General features: G+C 36.1%; 1 protein-coding gene across 1 annotated transcript in view; it reads right to left on the bottom strand.

Annotated features, from left to right (window-relative positions):
- Positions 1-633: 633 nt before the first annotated feature.
- LOC141587708 (uncharacterized) overlaps positions 634-13,208 on the bottom strand; it is a 52,708-nt gene continuing 40,133 nt past the window's right edge. Inside the window, exon 5 of the mRNA XM_074409181.1 lies at positions 634-901. Within this exon, the coding sequence (XP_074265282.1) occupies positions 634-901 (268 nt within the window). The remainder of the gene's footprint in view (positions 902-13,208) is intronic.

The following is a 13,208-nucleotide window of genomic DNA, read 5'->3' as shown; positions in this document are numbered from 1 at the left end:
TTTGAAAATTTACTTGTTGTTGTGAAATATAGAGTAGAGAGAATTATGGAGAGAAGGTAGAGAGAAAGTAAGGGAGACAAAACTGTATTCTTATTCCATTATAAGGAGTATATATATACAAATACAATGGGTAGAGTTTTCATAAGATGATATATTCTATAATCCTATTGATGAGTCGTATTTTGGTCGTTTTTTACCCTGCATATATATCTTATTCCGACTCGATTTTGCGTGCTTAATTGATCAAGAAGCTCATTTTAATTTACTAATTTATAATAATTAGTCGGTTTAGTTAAATTTAATAATTAGTTGATTTTTATATTACATTAGTATTATTATTACTTATTTATTAATATTATTATGTGTAGGTGAGACGGAAAAGCAAGGCGGAAATTGAGACTCAAGACGAGTCAAAGTGACGGGTCAATGCATTAATCAAAGGTGATAAAGACAAAGTCAACCCCTGCCATTTCTTCATTCCCATACGCATCATCAATCAAGCTTCATCACCATTTTTGACATCACAATTGCTGATTCACCATACCCACACCAACGAACCACTCCGCAACCACCGTGATTTCCTCCATCAATTCAACTCAAAATCAGACCACCAACTCACCATTATACATTCATTCATCCCCCACCAACACCATTAACCAGGTCATCCCGACACCAATACTCCCGCCACCTCACCAAATCACCATTGCTGCTCACCTCGTCACCACCATCCATTAATTCACCACCAACATCGTAGCACCAGCATATTCTACCGACAACGACCAACAACAGCTCCGTCGACGACCATAAATCACCACCGCGAACCACCGCAGCATCAGCAGCCGCCGTGGTTACTCCCTGCGACCACCATTGCTCTTCCCTGCTTCGTCCTTGAGTACCACACCTGATCCGTTCATCGCCATCTGTCTTAAGGGCTTGATTGCGGTTGCATTCGAGTGACTCAATTAATTGGGTTTATTATGTGGATTAGTCGAAGAGGAGAAGAACATAGATTTGGGTTCAATGATTCAGATTTGAAGAAAAGAAAAGAAGGAGCGAAAAGACGTCCTTGCCCCTTTATATTCATTTCTCTGACATTTTAAGTTGAGGGCATTTTAGTCTTTTCCGGTTCATTTGGAGTCCTCTATATAAAAACCCATCTTTTGTATCAGACAGGGGGGAAACCCTTATTTTTGGACGCAGCCTCATTACACAAACAATAGAAAACAGTAGGAATGTAGGAGTAGTTCTCATATAACATACAAAAATTCCATCTTTCCTTGTTCTTAGTTTATATTGGTAACTTGTTCCTTCAATTTACAAGTTTTGTATGAAGATCTCATTTCCATTTAATTACGAGTTGGTATAAATTTATTTCTTCTCTCCCTTTCTTTATCATATTTAATTGTTGTTATGTTTTACTTAGTTTAATCTCTTTAATTAGTTAAAGTTTTAGTCTTTATTACTCTTAACATGTTTAATGTTAATTTATTCATGTTTAGTCATTAGATTAGTTAAAGTTTCAATCTTTATTACTTTATTTTGTTTAATTTCATGATTAGAGTAATTATAAATGTGTTTAGTGTTAGATTAGTAATGATTAGTGAGTAGTCTTCTACTAGGACTCGGTTTGACCCGACATGAGTAATTTCACTAATTGATTCTCATAAAGGCTAATTGTTGGGAGAAATTGGTAAGGGTAGTTTAGAGGAATGATTTGGTTTATGGATTGATTTTGGGTAGTGTCGATTTGTAACCCTTGTCCACCAACGAGAGTTGGTTAGGTTGTAAATTGGGTACCCTAAGTTGGTCTTATCACTAACCTAGGTTGAGACCGAAAAGGAGAACCAAGGGAGGGTACCTCTAGGCTAGCGTTTGAAATCGACCTCCGAGAGGAGGAGTGGGATGACCCTAATATGATGAGTGCTTAGTGACCTTGACCAATTACTTGACCACCTTGGAAAAATGCATGTTTTTGGGGTAGTTGGGTGTTTAGTTAGGGATTCCGACCTTCGAACCCGAGAGGGGGGTTGGTGGGTAGAGCTAGTGTCCTATTATGAGCCCGAGAGGGAGTTAGTAGGCGAATTAGAGCCATCTCCCCCTTGCTTGTCTACCCGAGTGATTAGCCTAGGGAATCGTGACGTGGAATTATGAATCGTTGTGGGAGAACCGAGTTCTAGGCCCTTTAATCATTTGATTTACAACTTAATCTTTTCTTGCTCATTTTCACTTCTCTTGTTGAATTGCCATTTCTATTACTTGCTTTCTTACTTTAATTGTTTTAGTAGTTATTAATTTAGTTAATTAGTTTAATATCAACCAATTTCTTGATTCACGTAGCTAACTTATAATGTAAGACAAAACTAGTATTCAAACTTGATCTCCCTGTGGTTCGACCTCGACTACCCTACTACATTAGTTGAGTTATTTGTTTGATTTGGGGAGTGCGACAAACCCACTATCACCTATAAGATATGGACATCCATATTATAACAATATTCATAACACTCCCCCTTGGATGTCTTGAAGAACATGCCTCGTTAAAAACCTTACTAGAAAAATCCCATGGGAAAAACGCTAGAAAGGAAAAGAGTACATAATAATCTTCAAACACGCATAATAATAGCTGCCTCGTTAAAACTGATACCGTCGTTTTGTATCAAAATTAAATTTATAATTCCAAACTAAGACTATAGCTAGTGATAGTAAGGGTCGAACCACAGAGAGACAAGGTTGATTTTGTTTGCTATTTTTCAGTTTATAAAAGTAACAATTAATTGGGGGGTTTTGAGATTGGTTGACTAATTGACTAAATGCTAAATAAAATTTCTCAACAAGATAAAAAGGGGATCGGAAAATTCGGTTCACCACGGCAATGGTCAGGACAATAAGGTAACAGAAATCCTATAAAACGGTCTCAGGGGGTATAAGCAAGCCTTTCGATCAATGCTCAAATTAACCTTGCGGTCTTTTAATTCCCCGGATTTTCTCAAAGCTTTCACTCAAGAGAAATTCCAATCTAATGATAGTTCTAATTACTAATCTTTCAATCTAGCAAAAAGACATATCAACAGACGACAAAACCGAAATGGAAGAATTCATGCTAACAAACAATCCTAATTCATGCCATGGTTCACCTCATTCCCAATCAAAACAATTAGCTACGCATGACTAAAACTAAAACAATTTCTAAATTGATAACAAAGAACAAGATTGACATGATTGAATTTAAATAAAGGACAAAAGACAGGAGATAAATTTCTGGAATTTAATTGGTAAAACAAGAATTTAAATAACAAGGATTAAAGGAAGAAAGGAATTGCATAAAACTTACTAATTTGAATTAAAGAACAAAGTATCGAATTCCAGGTATTCCGTCACCAAAAGCCAGATCTAAAAACTAAGTTTTTCAATAATCAAAAGCATAACCTAATTATTGCCGCGTTCTACTGATAAAAATATGCCAAAGATTAATTACAAGTTGGGCTTTTAAAAGTCTAACACGAAGAAATAATCTTCAGTTCGAAAACTGGTCGATCGACCGGTCAGCGTGGTCGATCGACTGGTAAATGCAGAACAGCAGCGTCTGATGTACTTCAGTGGTCGATCGACTTTACAGCATAGTCGATCGACCGTTGGTACTGTGCAGAGGCACTTCTTTTTCTTCAAAAACAGCTCCTCACTCCAATGCACGCATCCCGAGGTGAGTGAGTCCGAGTCTCCTTCTTCTAGGCTTCCTTGAAGTTGCTTCCGGAGGACAATTTAGGCTTGATTCAGCTTACTTCCACTCATTCCTACAATAAATCATAGAAAATGCAAAGTAAACCGTTTGGGAGAAATAGTAGCCTTAAGCTAACAATTATGCATGGAAATACGTGCCAAAACCGCAGATAAAGTGTATAGAATATGCACGTATCAAATCTCCCCAAACCAAACTTTGCTTGTCCCCAAGCAAGCACTATGACCCATATAAAAATCTAATGGAAAGAAGTATATCTCAGAGCTAGCTACAAATCAATGCCAAACCGTTTAATGCACATAGTCAACTACCGCAAAGCTCAAATCAAGTGAACAAATTTATGCATATCATGGAATTAAATCGGGCGTTCGACCTTGCAAGACTCATACATTCGGACTCTCCCGGGTCACTCTTCCCTCAGCAAAGCAAATGGTAAGATTATACGTAAAAGAGAGGAAAGAAAAGTACAGTCTCTCACCTAGACTGCGACCGACAAAACATGTATGCTTGACTAGCATGAATAATGATTCTAGCTACCGTACATACGCATAACCACCGTCAAGGACTATCACATGCCGAACTATTGCAAGTTTTGGATATTGTGAGGCTAAGTGGGAAAGGAAGGGCAAAACGATTATGGAATTGTGATGGTAAGAGCCAAGCTAGTACCTAACGAACCATTAGAAGACGCATCCCTTCCTCCAACTTAAATTACAAATCATGCCTTTTAATGACTAGGCTACACAATATCCCATACAAACGCCTCCAATTCATGAAGTAGGCACATGAGGCGTGTTCTCTATTCAACCAAAACCTTTTTATTTTCAAACTCTTTTTTTTTTCTTTCTGTTCTATTTTCTTTCTTTTTCATTCTTTTTTTTTTCAACTTCTGAACTGGTGGTCGATCGACCAGTGATGGCAGTCGATCGACCACCCTTACACAACCAGAGCTCTCTGCCAGGTAAACACATCTCCATTTTTTTTCATTTCTTCTAAATTTCTTTCTTTCCCTTCAAAAAGACACAACCCCTTCACTTCTCATCAATACTCACTCCATCAGTACAAACGAACCAAAACCGCTTCTAATCCGACAAAAATTCCTCTACTACTTCCTAGCTTGGCACAATGGTAGGCTAAGTATGGGATGTAGTTGAGGGCAACTGGCAGTTATGGCTTATAGTGGAGTTAATGGGGTAAAATGAGAAAAGGGGAGGATACAATAGTTCTCAAAACATGCAATACCGACCACAAACCAATGCGTATAGGCAATAAGCAATCAAAACTCATACACGTGCAAAACATGAATGAAGGGAGTACTACTCTCAATCCTAAATTAACTGGTCATGAATGTCACCAGTTATGGGCTCTATATCTCAGAAAGTATAAGTAGTTTGCCAAAAGTAATGAGTCAAGTCTAATTACCCGAAATGAATTCCATAACAAAATTTGAGAAATCACTTATAATTCTCGCTAAGCAGCTGTGAAAAGGCAAGGAATGGCATATTTGACTAATAGTGCAAAATCATCATTAATAACTCCAATCCGACTCAACTATATGCAAAAGTAAACGTGATATTTTTTGGTTTTTATGAATTTTCAAATTTTTTCTTGTTTTTTTTTTTTTTGAAATAACACAAATGCAAGCTAAAATGCAGTAAACGTGTGACTGAAATGCATTAAAAAACAAATGCAGATGTAAAAGACATATGCAAATACCCTCCCCAAACCAAAACGCACAATGGCCCCATTGTGCTCAACAACAAATCACCAGCAGAAATATGGGAGAATAAAAGCATAACAAAATAAAGGAAACTGAAGAAGAAAGGAAGGAACTCACAAAATACGACCTCCCCAAACCAGCCAAAAACGGGGAGGTCACCAGCATCTAAGCTCTACCATCGTACTCCTCGCCACTAGACTCTCCGGACCCCGAGTCATCCTCCTCGTCCGCCTCAGCAGCAGCGGCAGTGGCTCTCCTGGAAGTGGAGGGACCAGCAGTAGGAGGAGGAGGTGGAGGTCTCCTGGCAGGCTGAGGGTAGCCACCTACAGGGGGAACAAAGTAAGAAGGGTGAGTCCAGTCACCCTGTGGAAGCATCCCCCCCCCCCCCCCCCCGAGCTAACTCCTTGTAGACCGGGTACAGGGCTAAGGCCGTGTCCAACCTGTGCTGGTTGAAACTCCTGCACAAGTCACCCAAAACACGTGACATTGCCCTCTGGTCCATGACCGGAGGGACAACCAAAGGAGTAGGTGGTCGAAAAGTGAAGGTACCAGCAGTAGGAGCGGTAGTGGAGGTAGAGGGTGCCTGCGAAGAGGAGGAACGAGCTCTCCTCGAAGTGCTAGCAGTAGGAGTGGCCGCCACCAGAGGAAGCATGTAACTAGGCAAGGGCGGCCGAGCTGCCCCCTGAACAAAGGGGTGAGGGGGGACGAGGGTAGCCGATGATGATGGATGCGGTCACAGATGAAAGAATCAATCTTCCACCGCATCTGTCTATCGACCCAATAGACACCCCTCGCGTAAGGGAGGTCCATGAAGCGCAGGTCAGGGTCGATGGGGTCCTCCTGTCGAGGGAAAAGTAAAACAAGGCGGTTGGCGATACGTGTCACCAACCCGCCACAGGCAATGGTGGTCAAAGTGCACTCACTTACAGTCTGAAAGTGAGCGGCAGTCAAGTAGGCGATGTTATAAATACGGGCTACCCGACTGTCAATGTTCAGATAGCCCGCTAAGATTGACAATTCAATATTATTCACATTGTTCGACTCTTTACGGCCAAAAATGGTATTACCCATTAGCCGTAGAAAATAACGAAGAGGGGGCAAGTGGACGGAAGTGCCCGTCCTTTTATTCCCGTAGAAATCACTAATGCAAGACCACATGACTCTATGAGTGTCAGAGGTGTCTGAGGTTCTGCCCTCGAAATAAAGACCCAGAAAACCGGCAAAATCAGCTAATGTCAGAGAGTAATTGACATTGAAAAGTCGAAAGGAAATGCAGGGTTTGGTCTTATCAGCCTCAAAAGCTTTTGAGTCAAAAGCATAAGATGAAAAGAACTCAAGGGTCAAAACATAATACGTGAACTCAGCCATGTCCACTAAACCTGTCATACCCGTCCCATTTAGCAGGGACACCACCGACTCATAACAGCCTAATTTCTCCAAAGTATCTTTATGGAGAAATCGGGTAGCTGTGACCTTCATCTTCGAAACAAAAAGAGAAAACTTAGCACGTTGCGTGGAATTAGCAAAGATAACCTGCGGATAGTCAGGTAGACTATCCGTGGTAGCTTCTATCAGCAGTGGCGGTCCTCGTGGCCGCTTGGGAGCTCCTTGACTCGACTCTCCCTCGTACATATGCTCTTTTCCTTTTGTCATCTTTATTACCTGTAAAACAGCCCATTAGCAACAAGAATCCCCAAACAATATGAATTGAAGAAAACCCGAATCACAATCAAAACTGAAATGCAAATTAGGGTTTCGAAAAAATTGGGGGAAACGGCTTTAAACACGTCCTAGCTGCTTATTTGCTTTGAAAATCAAGGGGGAATGGGTAGAATAAGCGATTAAAGCATAGAAAAGACAAGAAATCAATCCCAAAAATCGATTTCCCCAATTCGATTTTTCCATCTCAAATGCATATAACTCGAAAATTTCGCATAAAGACCACAATAAAATCGAAAATAGAGCATGGAAATGAGATTAGAGCCATACCTTGAAGAAACTTTGAAGATTAAAGCAAGAGAAATAAGTGTAAGACGGGATTTTAGGTGAAAATCGCGAGAAGGGGGAGGAAACTTAGGGTTTGCTTATGATGTTCTGATTTTGGGAAAGTGAAAGAATAAAAGAATAAGGGATGAAGACTTCCCTTATGAGCTGCATTCTGAACCCGCGAACTGGGCGATCGACCAGTTGACTTGGTCGATCGACTGGTTTTCCATTTTCACGGCTTCTGGACTTTCCTCTTCAGTCGATCGATTGAATGGCCTGGTCGATCGACTGCAAACGCTGGCATTTAGACTTTAATTCGTCAAAAATTCATTTGCCATCATAATTTCCCGTCCTTTTCTCACAAAATTCCAGCAGTCCACCTACGCACTTTGCATAAAATAAATTCCTGCAAAAAAATTATCAAAGGCGCACGTATTCCCCAAACCAAGAAATTGCAAAATGAAATGAAAATAAATAAATAAACTCAAGAATGCAAATTAAATGAAAAAACAAAATAAAATTCCTAAATTACAAATAATTACAACCTGGGTTGTCAGTTAGCGCTGGTTTAAGAGGTCCCGCACGACTTTTTTACCTCAATTTGCATCATCTGATAACGGGTCGAAGTACAAAACCTCGACTTTCCCAACATATGCATCTAATCCGTGATAATGCTTCACATATTGGCCATTAACCTTGAACCTTTCTCCAGCAGAGGTCTCCAATTCAACTGATCCGAACTTTGTGACTGCTGTGACCGTATAGGTGCCGGTCCACCTGGATTTCAGCTTACCAGGAAATAGACGGATACGAGCATTAAAAAGGAGTACCTTATCGCCAATATTGAACTCGCGCTTGAGATACTTAGAATTGTATAGAGGATATTCTTTATAAGAAAACTCATGTACTCCTAAGTTTTTGGAATATATGAGAAATACCTTTCTTGCAAAAAAAAAAAAAAAGAAAAAGAAAAAAAAAGACTACAAATATTGAAACTATTGGGAAAAAAATGGGAAAATTGTAGATATGTAAAAAGCGCGACAAATATATTCTAAAAAAAAATAGAAGACAACATCAAATACTAAGACCCAAAATAATTATAAACGAGTAAATTTTTTGGAAATTAATTCTGACAAATAACTAAAATAATACTTAGTTTAAAACATTTTTAAAAAAATTAATAATTAAAAAAGAATGAAAAGTCGTTTAAACAAACTCACTACGATTAACAAGAATATTTGGGGAAAAAAATTCGGGATGCCTTGAATGCTAATAAAAGAAAATGACCTACAAAATTAAAGAGGAGAAAGACAAAAATAATTTTGTTAGCAAATAAGGAGATGGATATATGATAAAATAACTAAAAATAATCCAGGAGAAAAGATGGATATATAATAAAATAACTAAAAATAATCCAGAAGAAAAATAAGAAGGATATATTCTAAAAAAAGGTACGCAAAACTTTATATTAAATTGAAAGATGTAAATGAAAATTAACCATTATAAAATGGCTAATGATCGAAAGGAATGAAATTAATGTACCGCATTATCACTTATCAATGATGGTGGCTTTTAATTTTTATAAAAAATAATACCAGGAGGGAGTGATATAAGGGAGATGACTAGATGAGGTACTAATGTTTGGGAAAGAGAGGGGTTATGTTAGTGTAGGAGGCGGAAGTATAGCAGTTCATAGACTATACATTAGAGGTAATACCTCTTATTGTTTATTTTCTGAGTTTTATTTTAAAGTTTTTGAATTCTGCTTTAGTATAAAGTTTTTGAGCACATTTATTAAAACATTACACTAAAAAATATAATATTGCTCAAAAACTATATTTATAAATGGCAATATGCTCAGAAAAAATGTGTATATACTATAAAACTACAAGGTTTGGTGTACTACCTCATATGCGTAATCCTTTTTTTTTAAATATAGGGTTAGTTAGTATTAGGAGAATAGAAGAGGTTGGGGACTTGGAGTCTTAATGGAATAATGAATTAGTTTGATGAGTTGTTTTCGGCTCATCTAATTTAGTTTAGATTTGGGCTCAGATTTTGTTGTTGGATGTTAAGATTAAGAAAGGTTTATCAAAACACAAATTAGAATAAGAAGGGGTAGTAAGACGGTCAATATTTGTAGCTATTTATCAATGGGACTGTCTTACGGTGTGCGACCGTCCCATGCAATAACTACTGAAAAATTATTATTATTATTATTATTATTATTATTATTATTATTATTATTATTATTATTATTATTATTATTATTATTATTATTATTATTATTATTATTATTATTATTATTATTATTATTATTATTATTATTATTATTATTATTATTATTATTATTATTATTATTATTATTATTATTATTATTATTATTATTATTATTATTATTATTATTATTATTATTATTATTATTATTATTATTATTATTATTATTATTATTATTATTATTATTATCCGATGTCACTAACATTATTATCCTATACGCTTTTACCTAACTATTGAAATTTGAAATTATCTAATATGGAACACATATGTGTATTAACTGTATTACGTCTAATTATATTTGTATTAATTAATATCATATTTCGTATATTATAATCTTAACAATTAGTCTTGCTTATAAACGTTGTAAATTAACCGTGCATTTTCTGCGCGGGCATAAAACTAGTTTTTAATAATGAAAGTACGGTTTGGTTTAGCCTCTACTGTAGTACTTCGTAGTATATAGTGTGTTGGGATCTTGATAATTGTCTAGCTTAAATTTTTTGTACCCTCTCTAATTTTTTGAAAATTTACTTGTCATATTATCATTAAGTCACAAAAATAGCTAAAATACACGCGCTTTAAGATGTTAAGAAAAAAAATTATACTTTCATTCATAATAGTGAGAAATCGAACTCTGACTATTTATTTAAGAGATGAAAACTCATATTACTTCAACCGACCAACTTTAATGATAAGTAATCTGAATAAGCATTTGACACCATATCTAATGAAGAAATCCAGAAATTATCCCTGGAAAATAATTCTCAAAGAAAAATATTGAAAGTCGAAATACATTACACAGTTACACGTTATAAAAAAAATTGATTTTCTTATGGCATTCATGACGATAAATCAAATAATATCTAACATGACTATATTTTACTATAGACTAGTTGGAAAGCCCGTGCGATGCACAGGGCTCCCATTAGGATTATCAGTAAAAATATATTCTTAAGTTGATAAAAAAGTTCTACTATGTTATCATCGAAGGAAAAAAAATCGTGATTGGTATAGATGATAACCGATGAATTATTAGTGCTTTTAGTATAAAACTTTTGCCATCAATTAGTATAACATCAAGTGACATAGTTATAGTATGTCGCTAGCTTTTTCAGTGTTACAGGCACAACCGGTATTTAATTAGATACAAAACCCTTTCTCTATAAACATGGTGGAGTTCACCAATATGAAACCTTAATAACGAAGACATATCTTTATGAGTTTTGCAAATTATATTTACAACTACGTAAAACTGAATGATGTTACAAAAAACAGCAGGTATCATAATTATATATATTTAGTGCGTTGAGAGAAAATGTTAGATCTCTTATAACATAATTTTACCTTGATTATTTACAATTAAGAGTATTTGTTCCTTATAGACATCGCGCAATATTTCTGGTTCTATTACATAGAATGCACGGGCACCTAGTAGTATTATATGTGACAACATCAGTTAGTAGTTTATGTCATTTTTTTATAATAGTTGGGTTAACAATTTAGTTTAATAATGTCAGTTAGTAGTATACTCCCCCTGTCCCGGTCATTTGTTGTCCTTTTTCATTTTGGGGGTGTCTCAGTCATTTGTTATCCTTTCTATTTTAAGAATGAATTTGATGAGTAATTTGATAATTCACACTCAATTTATTTCACTTGTCATTTAGTAATTGCCCCTCCCATTTCCTTGATCTTTGTGCCAAAACCAAAGGATAACAAATGACCGGGACGGAGGGAGTATAATTTATGGCACAGCTGAAAACGTTATTTTACGTTACCATGGTCTGCTAATAGAAAACTATTAAATTTAACAAAAAGTCAAATTATGCTAAAAATGGAAGCAAACAAAATTTCGGAGGTTGATTTACATGAGGACATTAATCACCAGTTCTATTATTAAAAAAGCAACAAAAGCGTTGTGACATTTGGTATCAGTTGTATACTAACATTCAGAGATATAATTGGATTATAGAGTTACCGTTCTTATTGTCTCAGCACCATCTATTTTTTTACCGAAATAGTCTTTGACTACTTATCCTTAAAAACTCCATGCAAAATATATAATACGACATCTTAATTTGGTAAATTATGAAAACTTCTTTGCGAACAATGTCCTTCTTGTGGCCTTGATACATTTGGTCTTTATCATCGATGTAGAACCTTAATCTCTCGATTGACGTTGTTCTTGAAACTACGTAAAGCTGACCATTAAAAAAAATTAGTTTCAGCAGGTAAATTTTAACAAGATTTAGTGATTGTCCCTAACTCTAGTTTATTGTTATGGCGCAGCATTAGAGCGGACAAACAATGACACGACACGAAAATACGTCATGAATTCGATACGAAATTAACGGGTTTGGGTTGACATTTAACGATCCATTTATGTAAGTGGGTCGACACGAACACGACAAGAGATTTAATTGGGCTAGGTTTGGGTTGGGCACTCTACACACGAACCCGACACGAATAACCTATTTACTAAATTAATCACAAATTTTCTTGATACTCACATAAATATACTTACACTCCAAATATAACATGACACGAAAACACGACACGAAATTAACGGAAGGTTGAGGTTTGAGATTTGATGACCTATTAATATGACTGGATCGACACGAACAAGACACGAGATTTAATTAGTTCGGGTTTGGGTTGAAGAGTTCGTGACCTGTTTAAATTAACGTGACACCTGAACCCGACACGATCTGCTCTGTTTGTCACGTCTACGTAGCAAGGCCTCTACGTATATTGTCTGTGCTTAAGAACGAAAAGAATCTTTGTATCTGAGGAAGTCATTACTATCCTCGGGTTCAGAACTTTTTGCCGACTTTGGAACCCGTAAGTATCTTCCCTTCTACTATGAATTTTCGAGGGCGATTGATAATAAGACAGGTCCTGTTATACCACACTTGGTTGAGCATACTATTATGAGTTATATTAAAAAACATTCATGATGTATACTCTCTCTCTCTCTCTCCTTCTTAAACTCTTTCACCTTGCTTCTTAGAGGTCGAACTTTTATAATTTTGACCATTAATATGTCGAAAATCATGATCAAACTTCCGCATTAACAATTGTGTAGAAGCAATACGGAAGATCATTGCAAAGAGGATGAAATACATTTAGTGTGAAATTCCTAATAAAAGATAATGAATCTTACTCCCAAAGTCTACACCAACTAAAATACCCGACCAAATCTCGCATAATGAAAACAAAAGCGACGCCTAAAAGTAAGGATGTCAAACGGGGGATAAGACATGATGAATGGCATGCCTTCTCATACCCGTATTTAATAGAAAAATTACATGCCCTTACTTGTCGCAAGTAAAAAATTTCAAAACCATAACCGCTTCAACTTTGGGAGATCTTAAAATAGTTTCGTTCCATTTAAATGTCATATAGTCGTCTATTCTATAACTTTCTCAAATAATTCTGATATTATTTTATCCATATATAACACCCATAATTGGAACGATTTAAAATTGAGTT

This window comes from Silene latifolia, chromosome 6, assembly GCF_048544455.1.
Source record: "Silene latifolia isolate original U9 population chromosome 6, ASM4854445v1, whole genome shotgun sequence".
NCBI lineage: Eukaryota > Viridiplantae > Streptophyta > Magnoliopsida > Caryophyllales > Caryophyllaceae > Silene > Silene latifolia.
This window is presented reverse-complemented; position numbering and strand designations above follow the sequence as displayed.